General features: G+C 48.4%; 1 protein-coding gene across 1 annotated transcript; it reads left to right on the top strand.

The window, feature by feature from the left end:
• Positions 1-8680: 8680 nt before the first annotated feature.
• Positions 8681-17325, top strand: ADGRF3 (adhesion G protein-coupled receptor F3). The gene is given in 13 exon segments (XM_061210863.1): positions 8681-8764; positions 9771-9831; positions 10256-10396; positions 10849-11022; positions 11501-11719; positions 12243-12452; positions 12962-13105; positions 13283-13423; positions 13426-13478; positions 13885-14064; positions 14937-16262; positions 17089-17130; positions 17215-17325. Coding segments are annotated over 13 exon segments (2886 nt in total).

Here is a 17325-nt window from a genome sequence, read left to right as displayed (position 1 = left end):
ATGTCTGCTTTTCCATTAGTTACCTCTTTGCAAATCTTAACATGTAGTTGTTCACTCAGAGAAAATTGTTCTTCTTTCATGGAGTAATATTACCATCTTGGAGCCTTTTGTGATTTGTATAAGACACCTCATATTTTTCACATTCAAATTGGTCATCTTGTCCTATATGGTTTTAGGATTTCATTTCATGCTTAGGAAGGCCATCTATACCTCCAAGTTATAAAATGATGTTCATAGATGGGTCTAAATAGATAGGGCATGTGCTTAATAGATAGTTAAATTTATTAACATTTTGATATCCTGAATTATACATTAAAATCAGCAGGCTCCTGACTTAGAGGATTTGAAATTTTTTTATCTTTAGAAGAAAAAATTCTGTTCCTCTCCAATGTCATAGTCCTCCCCATAGGTTTCTTCACACACACACACACACACACACACACACACACACACACACACGTCAGCATAAAACTTCTCAGAAGCCTTGTAGGGCTCAAAGGTAGCATCGGAAATGCCACGAGTTTCTTCAGCTTCTTTAAGTTGTGCCCTTGAGCAAATACTTTAACACAAATGCTGAAGCAGGGTTTTCTGAACTATCCCAGACAGCAAGTATGGGATCTCATTCTAGGATCTAAAGTTAGATGCTTAAATCATAGGAGATCTGAAATTCTCACTACTCTTTCTGAATCACTTTATACCAACCACTTCTTAAAATTTTTTAACGTCAGAAATATCCTTAGTTTTTATGAAGACATATATAGCACCTGGCTTTTTGTTAAAATACTTCTTATTGTCATATATTTCACAGGTCATACATTTTATGGCATCAAACAATTTTAAACATATACTTTCTGTATTAGAGCTTGCTGCCTCAGCCAAGAATTAGCTGATTAGCTCTTACTGAAACTGTACTGCGTCAAGGTTTCCAATTGGGTAAATAGCTGTACATTTTCCCCTCCTCTCTGCACACTGTCCCATGACATGCCCTGACACTGGCCAAGGCTTGGTGGCAACCAGAAAAAATACTATATTCCATAATAACTGTCATAGTCTTTGTGCCCAAATCTTATTTTGGCAAATGCACCAAGACACATGTAGTCCACAACACCACTGACTCTCTAGGAACTAGCATAGTATCTGACACCAGTGCTTAATAAGTATTCATTTAATGGATATATGAGCGAATGGATTCACAACAGAATTTCTTTAAATTTTCTGTACTCCTATGACATTGAAAATATAGTTTGATTTATTAAATGGGAGTTATACTATTTGTAAGGAACACATCCACAGACCCATGATCATGGCAGTTTCCCAAAATTAATTTCTGGACTACAAATTTGCCTCCAGACTAAGGTTCCAAATTCTTAATTGTGGTCTTCATGGCCCTTCACAGTCTGACCCATTCCTACCTTTCCAGCCTCATTGATCATTGTATTCCTTCAAGAGACCTTCCCAGAAAAACCAAGTTTAAATGTCCCTCTTGGTGCTTTGTATCACCATGTTGCATATCCCCTATATTAATACTATAAAATTTGACTTTTTTGTGTATAGTTTGAGACAGGGGGCCAAACAGAGTTTTTTGCACGTGGATATCCGGTTGTGCTATTCTCCCATTAAATTGTCTTGGCACCATTGTCAAAAATCAATTGACCATAAATGTTAGAGTTTATGTCTGGACTGTCAGTTCTATTATATTGATCTACATTTCTATCCTTATGCAAATACTGTCTTCATTATTATAGCTTTGTAGTAAGTTTTGAAATTGGAAAGTCTAATTCCTCCAACTTCTTTCTTCATTTTCAATATTATTTTGGCTATTCTGAGTTCTTTGCATTTCCGTATAAATTTTAGAATCAGCTTGTCAATTTCTGTGAAAAAAGCCAGCTGGGATTTTGATATGGAGATTGTGTTGGATCCATAGTTAATTGGGGAGTATTGCCATCTTAACAGTATTAAGTCTTCTGTTCCGCCAACATGGAATGTCTTTCCACATATTTAAATTTTCTGTAATGTCTTTCAACAATATTTTCTTTTTTAGTTTTCAGTGTACAAATCTTGCACTTTTGTGTAATTTATTCCTAAATATTTTATTCTTTTCGATGCTATTGTGAATTGAATTGTTTTCTTAATTTCATTTTCAGATTGTTCACTGCTAGTGTATAGAAATACAATTGATTTTTGTATATTGATCTTGTATCCTGCGACTTTGCCGAACTTGTTTATTTAGCTCTAATAGTTTTTTAGTGGATTCCTTAGGATTTTCTAGATATAAGATCATGCCCTCTGTGAATAAAGATAATTTTACTTTTCCTTTCCACTCTAGATGTCTTTTAGTTCTTCTCTTGCTAATGGCCCCAGCTAGAACCACCAGTACGATATCTCTATGATAGCTTTTGGCTGCTCATAGGCCTTCTTTAGTTCCTTGTAAATCTCAGCTGTGTTCCAAATGGTCACATTTGCTGAATTAAGGACCTCTAGACAAGTAAGGTATTCATGAGCTGGCTTTCCAAAGGACTGCTTGATTCTTATGCACGTACTTTCCACAAACACCTATTTTCATATTATATGCATTTCCTCTCCTCGTCAGGAAAAGAAACATTCTTGAAGAACTGTCTTCCTTGTAGAATCAAATTCTATCTTATATTATTTAAAAATTTTTTTTAGCCAGAAGGTCCTATTATTCTATATTTAAATTGACCTATCTTTTCCTCTCTATCTAGATTCCCTAGATTCAGAGTCAGAAGACCTGGCTTTAAGCTTCAGCTCTGCCATCAACTAGCTGTGTGATCTTTGGCAAGTCATTTTCCCCTTGGCTCCTTTTCCTCTTCTGTAAAGTGAGAGTTGAAGTGGATGATATATAAATTCAGGTCCCTTCCCATTCTAATAACCTATCATTTAATAGTTCTAATAATTTAGTGCCGTGTCAGGTGGAAAGAGAACAAGAAATAAGGATTCAATTACTCAGCCATGAAAAGAAACGAAATTGAGCTATTTATAGTGAGGTGGATGGACCTAGAGTCTGTCATACAGAGTGAAGTAAGTCAGAAAGAGAAAAACTTATACCGTATGCTAACATATATATATGGAATCTAAAAAAAAAAAAAAAAGGTTCTGATGAACCTAGGGGCAGGACAGGAATAAAGACACATGTAGAGAATGGACTTGAGAACACGGGGAGGGGGAAGGGTAAGCTGGGACGAAGTGAGAGAGTAGCATTGACATATATACACTACCAAATGTAAAATAGATAGCTAGTGCAAAGCAGCTGCATCGCACGGGGAGATCAGCTCGGTGCTTTGTGACCACCTAGAGGGGTGAGATAGGGAGGGTGGGAGGGAGACTCAAGAGGGAGGGGATATGGGGATATACGTATACGTATAGCTGATTCACTTTGTTATACAGCAGAAACTAACACACCATTGTAAAGCAATTATACTCCAATAAAGATTTTAAAAAGGGCTTCCCTAAGACCTAAATAGACATTTCTCCAAAGAAGAGATACAGGTGGCCAAGAAGCACATGAAAAGCTGCTCAACATCACTAATTATTAGAGAAATGCAAATCAAAACTACAATGAGGTATCACCTCACACCGGTTAGAATGGGCATCATCGGAAAATCTACAAACAACAAATGCTGGAGAGGGTGTGGAGAAAAGGGAACCCTCTTGCACTGTTGGTGGGAATGTAAATTGATACAGCCACTATGGAGAACACTATGGAGTTTCCTTAAAAAACTAAAAATAGAATTACCATATGACCCAGCAATCCCACTACTGGGCATATACCCAGAGAAAACCATAATTCAAAAAGACACATGCACCCCAATGTTCATTGCAGCACTATTTACAATAACCAGGTCATGGAAGCAACCTAAATGCCCATCTACAGACGAATGGAAAAAGAAGTTGTGGTACATATATACAATGCAATATTACTCAGCCGTAAAAAGGAACGAAATTGGGTCATTTGTAGAGACGTGGATGGATATAGAGACTGTCATACAGAGTGAAGTAAGTCAGAAAGAGAAAAACAAATATCGTATATTAACGCATATATGTGGAACCTAGAAGAACGGTACAGATGAACTGGTTTGCAGGGCAGAAATAGAGACACAGATGTAGAGAACAAACGTATGAACACCAAGGGGGGAAAGTGGCAGGGGTGGTGGTGGCGGTGTGATGAATTGGGAGATTGGGATTGACATGTATACACTAATATATATAAAATGGATAACTAATAAGAACCTGCTGTATAAAAAAATAAATAAAATAAAATTCAAAAATTAAAAAAAAAATTTTCAAAAATTCGAAAAAAAAAAAAGGGCTTCCCTGGTGGCGCAGTGGTTAAGAATCCACCTGCCAATGCAGGGCAAACGGGTTCGAGCCCTGGTCCAGGAAGATCCCACATGCTGTGGAGCAACTAAGCCCTTGAGCCACACCTACTGAGCCTGCATGCCACAACTACCGAAGCCCATGTGCCTAGAGCCCGTGCAACAAGAGAAGCCAAGACAATGAGAAGGGGCTTCCCTGGTGGCGCAGTGGTTGAGAATCTGCCTGCCAATGCAGGGGACACGGGTTCGAGCCCTGGTCTGGGAAGATCCCACATGCCGCGGAGCGACTAAGCCCGTGCACCACAACTACTGAGCCTGCGCGTCTGGAGCCTGTGCTCCGCAACGGGAGAGGCCGCGACGGTGAGAGGCCCGCGCACCGCGATGAAGAGTGGCCCCCACTCGCCGCAACTGGAGAAAGCCCTCGCACAGAAACGAAGACCCAACACAGCCAAAAATAAATATAAATAAATTAATTAATTAAAAAAAAAAAAAGACAATGAGAAGCCCGCGCACCGCAACGAAGAGTAGCCCCCACTCGCCACAACTGGAGAAAAGCCCACGCGCAGCAACGAAGACCCAACGCAGCCAAAAATAAATAAATAAATAAAATTTATTAAAAAAAAAATTGAAAAAAAAGAAATAAGGATTCATATGAGATAAAAGTCTAAGCTACCTTTATTCTTTAGTAACCTATTAGTTTACATAGTAAAGGAAGTTTTAAGATAACCTGTTTGGATACAGTTAAGAGAAGCCTAGACCTTTGTTACCAAAGACTCTACTGACATGGCCTGGAGGGCTCAAAACACAGAGAAATGGAAAGCGAAGTTCCTTTGCCCAGGGCACAAACTGGGACCTCAGAAAAGCTGCCAACAGGGATAAAAACTTACTGGTTTCAAATTATCATTCTGTATATAGAGGGATAAAGGCCAATAGCCTTATGGTTGACCTTGGATTTGGGAGTAAGCAGGTGGCAGCAATAAGTATCTGTTTGTCTGAATCCCACCCTAGGTCTAAGCTTGTGGGTGCTTCCCGACAACCAGTGACACCTGGGCAAAACTGAAGGACTCTGTACCTGGTTGGTCCATAAGAAAGAAGTTGAGACTGTAAGATTTGATTTTTTTATTAAGATATTTTACCATTAGAGAATACAAAATTTAAAAACACAGAAAAATAGAAAAAACATACCAAATCCTACCATTTAGTGACAACTACTGTTAATGGCTTGGTGTCTTTTATCTATTGATTGATTCATTGAATATAAATATTACTTAAGGCCTGTGGTGAATGGTGCTAGGCCCTGGGGAGCACTGAGGTCAACACAACAGACACTTTGTTTATCTGCAGCATCTCCTTCCAGTCTCTTCCTGGGCATTTTTTTGTACATGCAGAAACGATTCAAACTTCTCTAAAGTTACAGGAACGGTCTAAAAATATTGTATAAGAAAACTCACTTCCTTAGTTCTATTCATTGTTTTATATACCTTGGACACCTCAACTTGCATTGAATCAGGAAGATGTTATCTCTCTTGTTCTTCTCACTTGTCATGAACTCAAAGGGGTTAAGGTGACTAGGGTGTCAATTAAGAAAAAATATGTTTTGGGAGTAGAATCCTTAGGGGTTTCTCCAGCTCCAGCTCCATCAACTTTCTAATGTTCTCTGAGTCACTTTTTCCTTCGGTGTTTCTGCTTCTAGGTGGAGCGTCCTCTCTCCAAGCAGTCTGTCCTTGCGTCTCCTAACTGGAGGCTACCACTGCTCAGTCTCTGCCCAGCACGGAAGCAGCTCACCTCCAGGGGTCTCAATCCCACCTCTTTCTTCTGTCATTCCTGGTCCTCAAGAGCCCCTGTTGAGCACTGCCCAGGTCCACTTGGCTCTCTGACTGACCCCCTTTGGCGACGGTAGCAGATGCTGTTGGTGTCCATCTGAGACCACCTGCAGCTGCAGTAGACAGTTTCCAACTTGCTGATAGCGCCCCACCCCAAGCACCTGTGTCTTCTCTCTGTGGTTCTCAAAACAGATTCTTCACCATTTTCCTGTTTTCGGAAATCAATTATTTACAAAGTCTTTGCTCCCATGCATGTATGTGCTCTATATGTGTGCTGTTCTTTCAGCAGTGACCTTAGCCAGGGGTGGTGGTGAAAGTGGAAATGTATTGAGGCTAGATTTCTACCCTAGATGCTTTGTGTGTGTGTGTGTGTGTGTGTGTGTGTGTGTGTAAATCAGCTCTTTTTTTTTCCCCTTTCTTTCTTTTTTTTTTTTAATTTGGCCTCACTGCGTGACATGTGTGATCTTAGTTCCCCAACCAGGGATTGAACCTGGGCCCCACAGTGAAAGCACCACGTCCTAATCACTGGACCACCAGAGAATTCCCATCTTTCTTTTTTTAATTAAAAAAAAAAGCACGACTATGGTTAGAAAATGTGTATATCAAGCAGCACACAGACCCATTCAGACTCGTAGTCTCATTCCCCAGAAGCAACAACTATTGCCAAATTTCTGATGTATTCTTCCAGAAATATTCCAAGTATAAAAAGCACAAGTATCTAATATAGATTCCCTTTTTTTTACATAAAGAAGAGTATAATATACACTTTAAATTTCACCATATATATTGGGGTTCACTCCAAATAGAGCTATTTTACTTTTTTTCCCATAAAAGTGTTGTTGTTTGGAAATGCCATAATTTACTTAACCTATCCCTTTTGGACATTTGGGTTGTTTAACTCATTTGCTATCACAAACAACTCTGCTTTGAACATCCTTATATACATATTTTGTATAAGTACACTTTTGTCAACAGTGAAGATTATCAATATCTTGTCTTTTGAAAATTGGTAGGTAACAAAGAATATTTTCTTATTTCAATTTGCATTTCTTATATCTTAAGCTGGATGTTTTTATATGTTTATCAGACTATTGATATTTCTTTTTCAGTAAACTGCCTGTGTTGCAGCAAAAATAGAAATGAAGTTTTCCCTCCTCTGAGAACAAGGAAAATAAAGGGAACAGTGAACAGGCTAGAGAAGAAACATAACCTGGCCTGAAGGAGTTAATCACTCCTTGGTTTACTTTAACTGTCACTAATTTGTAGTAACTAGATTTGTACTTTACAAAGCTAACCTCACTCCCTGACACTATGTAATTTACATTCATCACCTATCACCCCTAACTCTGTGTGAGTTACATCCCGTGCTTCTCACTCCCTATTATGTCCTGGCACTTACATTCTATACGCCCCTGGTAACAAATCACCCCCTATAGTTTTTGCATTTCAGAAACAAAGTCACCAGCGATAAACCAGAGGCAAACGGACACAATTACTAGACTGCCGGACCCCAATTACCAGGCGGCCTGACGCCAGCTATGACTGTTTTGAAATAATGCAAAGGAAAGGAAGAATGCAAGACCTTTGATCCTTATCATATACTCCGGACTTCAAGCCCCACATATAAAATCTTCCCTGTTTTCCAAGGAGTGGAGGCACAGTTCTTGAGGCGCTAGCCTGCTGTGTCTTCCCTTCTGCCTGGCAGAAAAATAAAGCCATCGCTCTTCCTCCAAAATCCCTGTCTCTGTTCGGCCTCGGTGCACAGGGAAGCCGATATTTCGGCAACACCTTTTCCTATTTTTGCCCATTTTCTCAATGATGTGTAAGATAAAAAATTCCTGTGTTAAGATTAGCCCTTTTTTCAATCACCGTCCTACAAATATGTTGTCTTTTGCCTTTTTAACCCAACATTCTTTTCATCCCAAATTTAAAACTTTGTATACAGTCTAATTTATTTCCTTTCTGGCTTCTGGGTTTCGTGTTGCGTTTAGAAAAGCCTTCCTCACTTCAAGTTATTTTGATAATTTATCCTGGTATTTTTCCAGATTCTTTGTTACATTTAAGACTCCAGTCTATCTTGAAATTATTTTAGGATAGCAATCAGCTCTAATATTTGCCTTTTCTAACCGTGGCTCTTTGATCAATGACCCAGCTTCCTGGGAGTTCCAGAACAATCCAGATTTCCCAGATCCTTGGGGATGTGACTGTACCTGGCTTGATACATGGTTGGTTGTGACCTAGGGCCCCCAAGTCCTCTCCTGCTCACTGAGTCCTTGGCCCAGACCCCAGCAGGGAACCTGGGCAGGCCACTCTCACTGGGGCATGTGGGCTCCAGGTGGTCCCACAGTGACCTGGACGTCCATTTGACTGTAGCATGGGCTGTAGCACTTCCTCTGTAAATTCCTCTGGCTCCCTTCCACTCTTCCCTCCCATCCCATCTGTGCACGGCCCTGCCAGCTCTTCTCTGAGGAAATTTGCATCATGCAGCAGCGGGAGGCCTCTTGAAGACTGCTTCACTGAGCCATGGTCTGCTCGGCTGCCCCTGTGCTACTCCTGGCCATGACTCTCCCTCTGGTGGGGTCACCACTTGCCCGAGAGTCCCAGCCTGTGAGTAAGACTGGGGTGAGGGAAGACCGAGGGAAGGTCTGCAGAGGTAACGGCAGGGGCCTCTGGGTGTGAGAGGCAGCAAGATGTGGGATGAAAGGATGGGTGGAGGCGAGAGGGCTGGAGGGAGAGGAAGTAATGTATTTTTAAAAGAGGCTGGTTTGTTATAAGATCTCCGAGAGTTCAGCCTTATTTTTCAGGGTGTGGGGGTAGCTTTTGTTTCTTCGTTTGAATTCCCGTGAACACCAGCGATGCCTGCTGCACTTTGGATAAAGGCTCTTCCAGTCAGGCTTGCAATTTAAAAATGAAAATAAAAACTTCCCAACCTTGGGAACCATTGGCGTAGAGGACAGGAGAGAATCTGAGGAAAGGCAGCAGAGTTAGTTTAGCACTTTATGATTTGTGTTTTCTCCCAGGTGGATATCTCTATCTCTATCTCTAGCCACATCCTTATCTAGATCAGTATCTGTTTTTACACTGATCTCCTCACCCACCCACAATTTTGAGAGAGGGAGGAGTTGGTGAGGAAATAATTTACAGGCACCAGAGACTAAGGTATTGCCTGCTGTTCACCCTCATGGCAATGCCTATGAGGGAATAAAGCCCCCAAGCCTCTGGGCCCCAGGCAGCTCTGCCCAGCGCCCCCAGCCCCCTCTGGAGCTCCAGACCCAGCCATTTCAATTAGCCTGGAGGCCCGGGGATGGGTACATTCAGGAAGGAATTAAGCAAAGCATGTTGACTCTCCAGGGTGTGCCTGGCTCCTGGGTTCAGGTGGGCTTTGCAGGCCTGGGCGGGATCCCCGGGGCTGCATCCCTGCACCTCCTGCCAGAAGCCTGCTTTCCCCTCCTGATGTGCCCGCTTGATTGCAGGCAAAAAGAGGAGCTTCAAAGAGACCAAGTCCTACCAGATTAGCCAGGCTGGCCCCGGAGCGGCTTGGGGAAGAAGGTGTCCCCGGGAGAAATGCGGAGTCAGCTCTCCTCAGAGGTCTCTCCCCTGTGCTCTGTTCCAGGGCCAGGGTCAGGCTGGAGGCGAATCAGGGCAGCAATTGGACCAAGAACGTGGAGCAGGTGGTGAGCGGAGAGACCGGAGGGGGAGGGGGGAGGGGGACGGGGAGCCCGGAACGAGGCAAAGAAAGAAAGAAAGGTCTGGAAGAGGGCACAGCCAGGGGGCAGTGGGGTTAAGAGAGAGACTGGGTCTGGCGCTGGTCACACAGGTCTGAACGCAGTTCTCTAGCTGTGAGGCCTTGAGAAAATCCTTCCTCTTAGAGAGTCTTGCCCAGGTAAGGGGGTCGTTGGGAGGGTGATATGAGATGGCGCATGTGAAGGCACCGTAGCTGCATGAGCAGTGACCACCTTCCTGGGTCCTGTCTGCACCTGGACAGGCTATGGGAGGTGGGACGTGCTCTGCTTCCTGGCGGGGACAGCGAGGTATGGGGCCTAAAGGGCACAGGCCCGTAGCTGCCTCTCCTCTCCAGCTGTCCCCTCTCTCCTGCAGAATCGGTCCTGGTCTCCGTCTATGTACAGCTGTACTTTTCAAGTGAGCGCCGGCCGGCGGCACTATCCAGGCCCCTGACACTCCCTGCCGCCTCGGTTTCCTCTGCCCCAGTAACTCTCACCGGCCTCAGCCTCACAGCAGGTGGGGTGGCGGGAATTCTACTGACCCCTGCTTCTCAGTGGCTCTTAGCTGCTTGCATGGGAAGGGGGTTCAGAGTGCAAGGAGCCCAGCCCTCCCGCAGCCCCCTCGTCTGAGATACTGTGAGCCCCTCCCTATTTCTTGGAGGGTCTGTGTGGCCCAGTTCCTTCCTCACCTCCCATCACACAGACCTCCCCTTCCTGCTCCACGTCCCATCTTCTAAACTTTGGCAGAGGCCTAAGGGGCAGATGACCACGGGCCCGGGCTTCTCCACTGCCACCTCTGATGCCTTTGCCCCACAGGCGCCGCGCTGCTGCTTTGAACTCAGGCTGAGAAGGCAGTGCCTGTGACTTTGGGATTGTCCCCGATACCCAGCCTTAGAGCCTCACAAGCATCAGGCGTTGGGCTTTCCCAGACAGCCTGCTCACTTCTTATCCCCCTTCCCTCTGTCACAGAGTGCGGTGTCACCCACAAGGGGTGTAGCTACTGTGCTTGCCTCTCTGGGTACCAGTGGAACGCCAGCGTCTGCTCCCATCACCGTCCCTGCCAAACCCCCCTCAAGCACCGGCCTTGTGGCTGCCTTGTCTTCGGCCCTGCTGAAGCCGGGTACTGCCAGCTGCTGCCACCTGGTGAGGAGGGCTGGGAACGTGAAAACCAATGGCCCTGAGTGAAAGGAACATTCTCTGTGTTTTTTCCTCTCTGACCCCCGTATCTCTGCCAGCTAGTCCAAGCCCGGTGGCTCCTCTGGGTGAGAGAAAATGCCAGGCATCATAGCAGATCACAGGCCCTGCGCTCGGGACAGGAGGAGGGAGACTCTAATGAACAACAGGGCTCCGAGACAGGTGGACAAAGAGAGGAAGTTCCCTTCCTGGGGGAGGGGGAGTCCTAGGCCAAAAAGCTTCCCCGTTTGGTTCCCACTGGCAGTTAGGGTCTTCCAGGCTGGATTGCGGCAGCCACACTCCTCCAGGGACAAAAGAGAACAGAAAATGTTAGGTGGGGAGGGAGGGAGGAGGGATGGGCTTCAGAAGATGGGGAAGGAAGGAGAGCTTAGCTGCCTCGAGGGCCACAAGTTCCTGCTCCGGGGGTCCTATCTTTTGCCTCCTGCAGTCCCCGCGGCCCTGAGCCTCAGCTCCTGGCTGCAGACGCCTGGTGACACCCTGAACCTGACCCGCCTCACAAGCCAGGAGACCACCAACCTGAACTGGTTCCTGTGGCCCACAGGGAGCCCCAGCCCCATCCTCCTGCAGGCAGGGACACGTGTGTCCTTGACCTCCAGCCGGGACCGGGCTGTCCTCAGCATTGTCAACATCTCCCATAAATGGGCAGGTAGCCCACCTGTCCTTCCCTCCTCCTCTCTCCTCCCCTTCTTTTTTTCCTCTTTTTCCTCTGCTCCCCTCCATCTCCTTCTCCTCCCTCTCCTTCCTTCTTGTCTTTTCTTCTCTTCTTTTCCCTTATCTCCATTTATTCACTCTGGGGAAACTAAGGCTAAGAGGCCCATTGATGTGAAGAATTATAATGAGAGAACGCTGAAAGCGTGGTCTCAATTTCAACTGAGAACAGATGCAGGCTTTTCTTCACGATGTTGAAATGGCAGCGGGTGGTGCAGGAAGGGCATCTACTGCGGGCAGAGAGGTTCACCTTAGGATGCATGGCTACAGGCTAATAACAAAGTGTCAAGATCTCGTCTTCCTCCTAGAAATCCTTTGGGGAACAGGGATCTTTCCTGCTGGGGTTAAGCTGAGGCTGGATGGAGAGGGCAGACCTAGGGGGTGGCTGGGGAAGCAGCAGAGACCTTGTGGCGCAGGTGGGGGCCAAGCGGCCGGGAGGTACAGCAGGTGTGTGTCTGCAGGTGAGTACATATGCTGCTTTGAGGCCCGGGGATTCAGGTGGGAGCTGCACCAGATGGTGAGGGTGCCCCTGCAGGTGACAGACGTGGCTGGGCTCCCAGACCAGCTCTCCATCTCCTGTGCCACCTCCCCTGGCTTCCAGCTGAGCTGCTGCATCCCCAGTGCCCACCTGGGCTACACGGCTTCCTGGAGCCCCAGAGATGGCAACGAAGGTATGGAAAGGGGCTGGTTGGCAGGGCTCAGGAGAAAGGGGGCAGCTAGTTGCCCCCAGGCAGCTGGCTCTCCAGCTCCCTGGAAGCAGAGGCTGCAGTTCAACCTGGGCGTTCGGGGTCCAAGTCCAAATCCGTTTTTACCCCAATTCTGTTCATACAACAATAAGCACATGTGTGTAGACAACTTTTGCATAATGCTTTCATTTACACGATCTCCGTGAACTCACACGATATTATTCTGTGAGGTTCATTTGATGATGGTCTCATTTTACAAACGAGTTCACTGTGGCTTCAGGGCCTGGAACTAGTAAGAGACGCCCAGGGTTCCCTTCCCCCCAAATCCAAGCTCTTCCTTCAGTAGTTTGATGCCCACATACCATTCAGCTCATCTCCACTGCTTCATCCGCTTCTGAAATTGCTAGAAAGACTGCCGAGGCACCTCTCGGACCCCTGGGGTCTCGGTATGTCCCTGGCCCAGTGACCGTTCCCTTCTCTTGTCTCTCCCTCAGCCTCCTTATTCAACACGCCGGACTCCCAGTGCCTTGTGCTGGCTGTTCAGCGCTGCCCTGCAGCCGACACTACGTACACTTGTGACCTGCAAAGCCCGGGACTGAGCCCTCTCAGGGTTGCCGTCTCTGTCACCGTCATCCAGGGTACTTGGGGCTTGGGGTCCAGGTGGCTGACCTCTCACCTGCTTGTCCTGGGAGCTGCTTCCTGATGTCTCCCTGCGCTGGGCAACAGGGCCAGACCCCACACACTGCATGGGTTTCTGCCCAAGGAAAGGCTCGAGCTAGACTGGGTTGCTGAGCCTTCCCTGGTATCATTTTCAGATGGAGACACCACCTGCCCTGAGGACTCTTCAACTATTGTCTGGAACGTCACCAAGTCTGGCCATGTGGCACAGGCCCCGTGTCCCGGGAAGAGGAGGGGCATGGTGAAGAGGCCTTGTAGGCCTGAGGGGGTCTGGGGCCCATCCACAGCAGCTGCACGGACACGGGGCTCCTGGCCTTGCTTCTTAGAGCCCGGGTAAAGCTTCTGACCCTGCTGCCCACGTGCCCCATCCTCCACGACCTATCCCTTCCTCACTCACGACCCAACTTTAGAGTCCTTTCCCCCAGAGACCCAGCCCGAACGGTATTCAGGTTCTTTGAACTGGAGCCCTGGCAGAGCCAGGAAGCAGGTGTGGGCCCCTCAGAGTGGCCAGCGCTCTCATGGCGGGGAGGGTGCAGGTCCCAAACGTTAATCCCAACAAGGGTCTGCTCCACAAAACTTGGTGTCAGTTTCTTCCACGTGGCTCGCTCCCCTCTCTGCTTCCTGCTCCCCTGGGACAGGGCGCGGATGTGGGGAGAAAGGAGCTGGACTTGGGGGGAGGTGGCCCCTCCCTCTTGAGGGCTCGCCCACGCCCACCCCCCTGCTGTCTTATCTGTCTCAGCTGCTGAGGGCAGGCCAGGGCTGGCCTGTGGATGAGGTGCCACAGATCTTGGCTCAGCTGCCGGAGCAGGCAGTGGTGGTGACCTCACCCACCGACTTATTGGCACTGGTGGGCACCATGACAATCCTGGCCAAGGTGGTGGCAGATGCCAGAATACAGCTCAACAGCAGTGCCCTGGAGGTGAGATCCTTGAGCCCCATCAGGGGCCAGCTGGGTAGTGTGGGCTGGAAGCTCTTCACCTCTGGGCATTTCTGTCCCTCTGACATCACCATGGGCTGTCAGATGGCAGACTCTTCTAGAGTCCAAGTGTCTGCTCCTCTGGTCCATTTCTCCTCTTGGATACCAGTCTCCAAGGCCACGGAGTGTGGAGGAGGCCTGATGCTGGGAACACGTGGGAGGTCAGGGAAGGCAGGGAGGGGTGTGGAGACAGGAGTTCAGAGGCGTTCATGCACATGCAGATACGTGGATATGACGTGACTCCCCCCATGCCCACACACAAGGTACCTATGTGGAGATACTCAAACGTACTTGGCTTTGCTGGACTCACCTAAACCAGCTCTCAGTATAGGCCTCAGTTGGTGACCCAGAAGCTGCAACCAAAAGAATAATCAGGGACAATGACACTGCACACCCTCCGTGTCTGGGAATATGCGTCACATGGGGGTGCAGACGTGCAGGTGGCCCTCTACTTCAGAACGCGTGCCCTCTACCTCTGGGCACCATTCCTAGCTTTACGGACCTGTAGGGGTCCCCTTAGGACCTGGGTGGCCTCAAGGGATGGAAGGTGGAGAAGGGTCGTCAGACGGAGGGGTGGGATGTGCGTCAGGAGCCACATACTTGAAGATGCCCCAGCGGTTAGCTGAACAGCCCTCCATTCTTCCTGTCCAGAAAGCCTCCCTTCGCAAGCCTGTCTTCCTCTCCCTCTTTCTCCCCAGCCTTGGGTCTTGTGCTGGACTAGGAAGGGTGGGTTTGGGGTCTGTAGTTCCCAGTGCCCCTGGCTCAGTGCTGTGGGCTCTGGCAGCTAGGCCTCGTCTCTCTGTTGGGTGCTGCAGGCGCTCCTGAGAACCACAGACAAGGTCCTTGACATGGACTCCAGTTCTCTGTGGACCCCGGCCCGGGCCCAGAAGCCCTCGGTGGGCTCCAATCTCCTGCTGGCTGTGGAGACCCTGGCACGCAGCCTGTGCCCACAGGATCAGCCCTTCTCCTTCGTCTTGCCCAACGTGCAGCTGCAGAGCCAGCTCCTCAGGCCCACATTTCCTGCCGACTACAGAGTCTCCTTCCCTACTCAGCCCCCGCTGCAGGCGCAGATTCCCAGGCACTCACTGGCCCCACTGGGCCATAATGGAACCAACGTCAGTGTTACTAGCCTGGTGCTGCGAAAACTGGACCACCTTCTGCCCTCGAACTATGGACAAGGGCTGGGGGACTCCATCTATGCCACTCCTGGGCTGGTCCTCGCCATCTCCATCATGGCAGGTGGCCAGGTCTTCAACCAGGGAGAGGTCATCATGGACTTTGGGGACACAGATGGCAGTCCCCACTGTGTCTTCTGGGACCATGATCTCTTCCAGGGCAAGGGAGGCTGGTCTGAGGCAGGGTGCCAGGTGCAGGCAGCCAGTGCCAGCCCCACCACTCAGTGTATCTGCCGGCACCTCACTGCCTTCTCCATCCTCATGTCTGGACACACGGTTCCAAAAGACCCCACCCTGGAGATGCTGAGTCAGGTGGGCTTGGGGGCCTCCATTCTGGCACTGCTCGTGTGCCTGGGCGTGTACAGGCTGGTGTGGAGATTCGTGGTGCGGAACAAAGTTGCCTATTTACGCCACACGGCTCTGCTCAACGTGGTGCTCTGCCTCCTGGCCGCAGACACCTGCTTCCTAGGAGCCCCACTGCTTCCTCCAGGACCCCACAGTCCGCTCTGCCTGGCCGCTGCCTTCCTCTGTCATTTCCTCTACCTGGCCACCTTTTTCTGGATGCTGGCTCAGGCCCTGATGTTGGCCCACCAGCTGCTCTTCGTCTTCCATCAGCTGTCCAAGCACCGAGTATTCTCCCTGATGGTGTTCCTTGGCTATCTGTGCCCGATGGGGTTTGCAGGTGTCGCTCTGGGCCTCTACTCACCCCGAGGGCAATACCTGGGGGAGGGGGCATGCTGGTTGGACAAGAAGGGAGGAGCGCTCTCCACCCTCGTGGGTCCAGTGGGACCTTCGCTGTCAGAGGGACCCCAGGTGGAGAAGCACCAAGCCCTCCTGGGGGTGATCAAAGCTCTGCTCGTTCTCACACCCATCTTTGGCCTCACCTGGGGGCTGGGTCTGGCCACTCTGCTAGAGGAAGTCTCCATAGTCCCTCACTACGTCTTCACAGTTCTCAACACCTCCCAGGTGGGTGATAAGGTGGTGGCGGCCGTGCTTTTTGCCCTGTTAGACGGCTTAAGTCACTCCCAGTCTCTTCTCAAGGAGGTGTCATGGTGGAGCAGAAGAAATATAGGCTCAGGGATTTTAAAAGGTTTAAGTTTGGATCCCAGTTCCTCCACTGACGAGCTATGTAACTTTGGATAAACCTCTTTGAGTTTTGGCTTTCTTATCTGTAAAATATCTGGATTTGCCATTGAAGTTAGGGAATTGTCAGTACCCTATTCTTCGATATCCATCTGCTTTGTAACCATAACAGTAAGAAAAGCACCTGAGGGGCGTCCCTGGTGGCGCAGTGGTTAAGAATCCGCCTGCCAACGCAGGGGACACGGGTTCGTGCCCTGGTCGGGGAAGATCCCATATGCCGCGGAGCAACTAAGCCCGTGTGCCACAACTACTGAGCCTGCGCTCTAGGGCCCGCAAGCCACAACTACTGAGCCCGTGTGCTGCAACTACTGAAGCCCACGCTCCTAGAGCCCGTGCTCCACAACAAGAGAAGCCACCGCAATCAGAAGCCCGTGCACTGCCCGTGCGCAGCAACGAAGACCCAACACAGCCAATCAATCAATCAATCAATCAATTAAATAAATAATAAATAAATAAATAAAATTTTTTAAAAAAGAAAGAAAAGCACCTGAAATGGATCCTTTGCGCCAAGTGGTGCTGATGTACAGAAAAACTGAGATGGGAAGCCTCAGGATCTGAATTAGACAGGAGGACAGAGGTTGAAGGAAAGAGTTGATTTCAGCTGATTCCTTTCTCCTTGACTAATGGATCCCCATATCCCTCTTTTCAGGGTGTCTTCATCTTATTGTTTGGTTGCCTCATGGACAGGAAGGTGAGTCTGTCCACATCCCCAGGGCTGACTCGCATCCGAAGGCCGGGACTCTGGCTGGCATAACGGCATTCACCTCTCCTGCAGGTGCAAGAGGCATTACGCAAAACACTTCTGCCGCACCCAGCCCCCCAGCTCCCTGGTGAGTTGCTGGCTTCAAATTCTCACTTCTCCCCGCTGAGAGCTGGTCAGAAGTAG

The sequence above is a fragment of the Eubalaena glacialis genome, chromosome 14 (assembly GCF_028564815.1).
Source record: "Eubalaena glacialis isolate mEubGla1 chromosome 14, mEubGla1.1.hap2.+ XY, whole genome shotgun sequence".
NCBI classification, from domain to species: domain Eukaryota; kingdom Metazoa; phylum Chordata; class Mammalia; order Artiodactyla; family Balaenidae; genus Eubalaena; species Eubalaena glacialis.
This window is presented reverse-complemented; position numbering and strand designations above follow the sequence as displayed.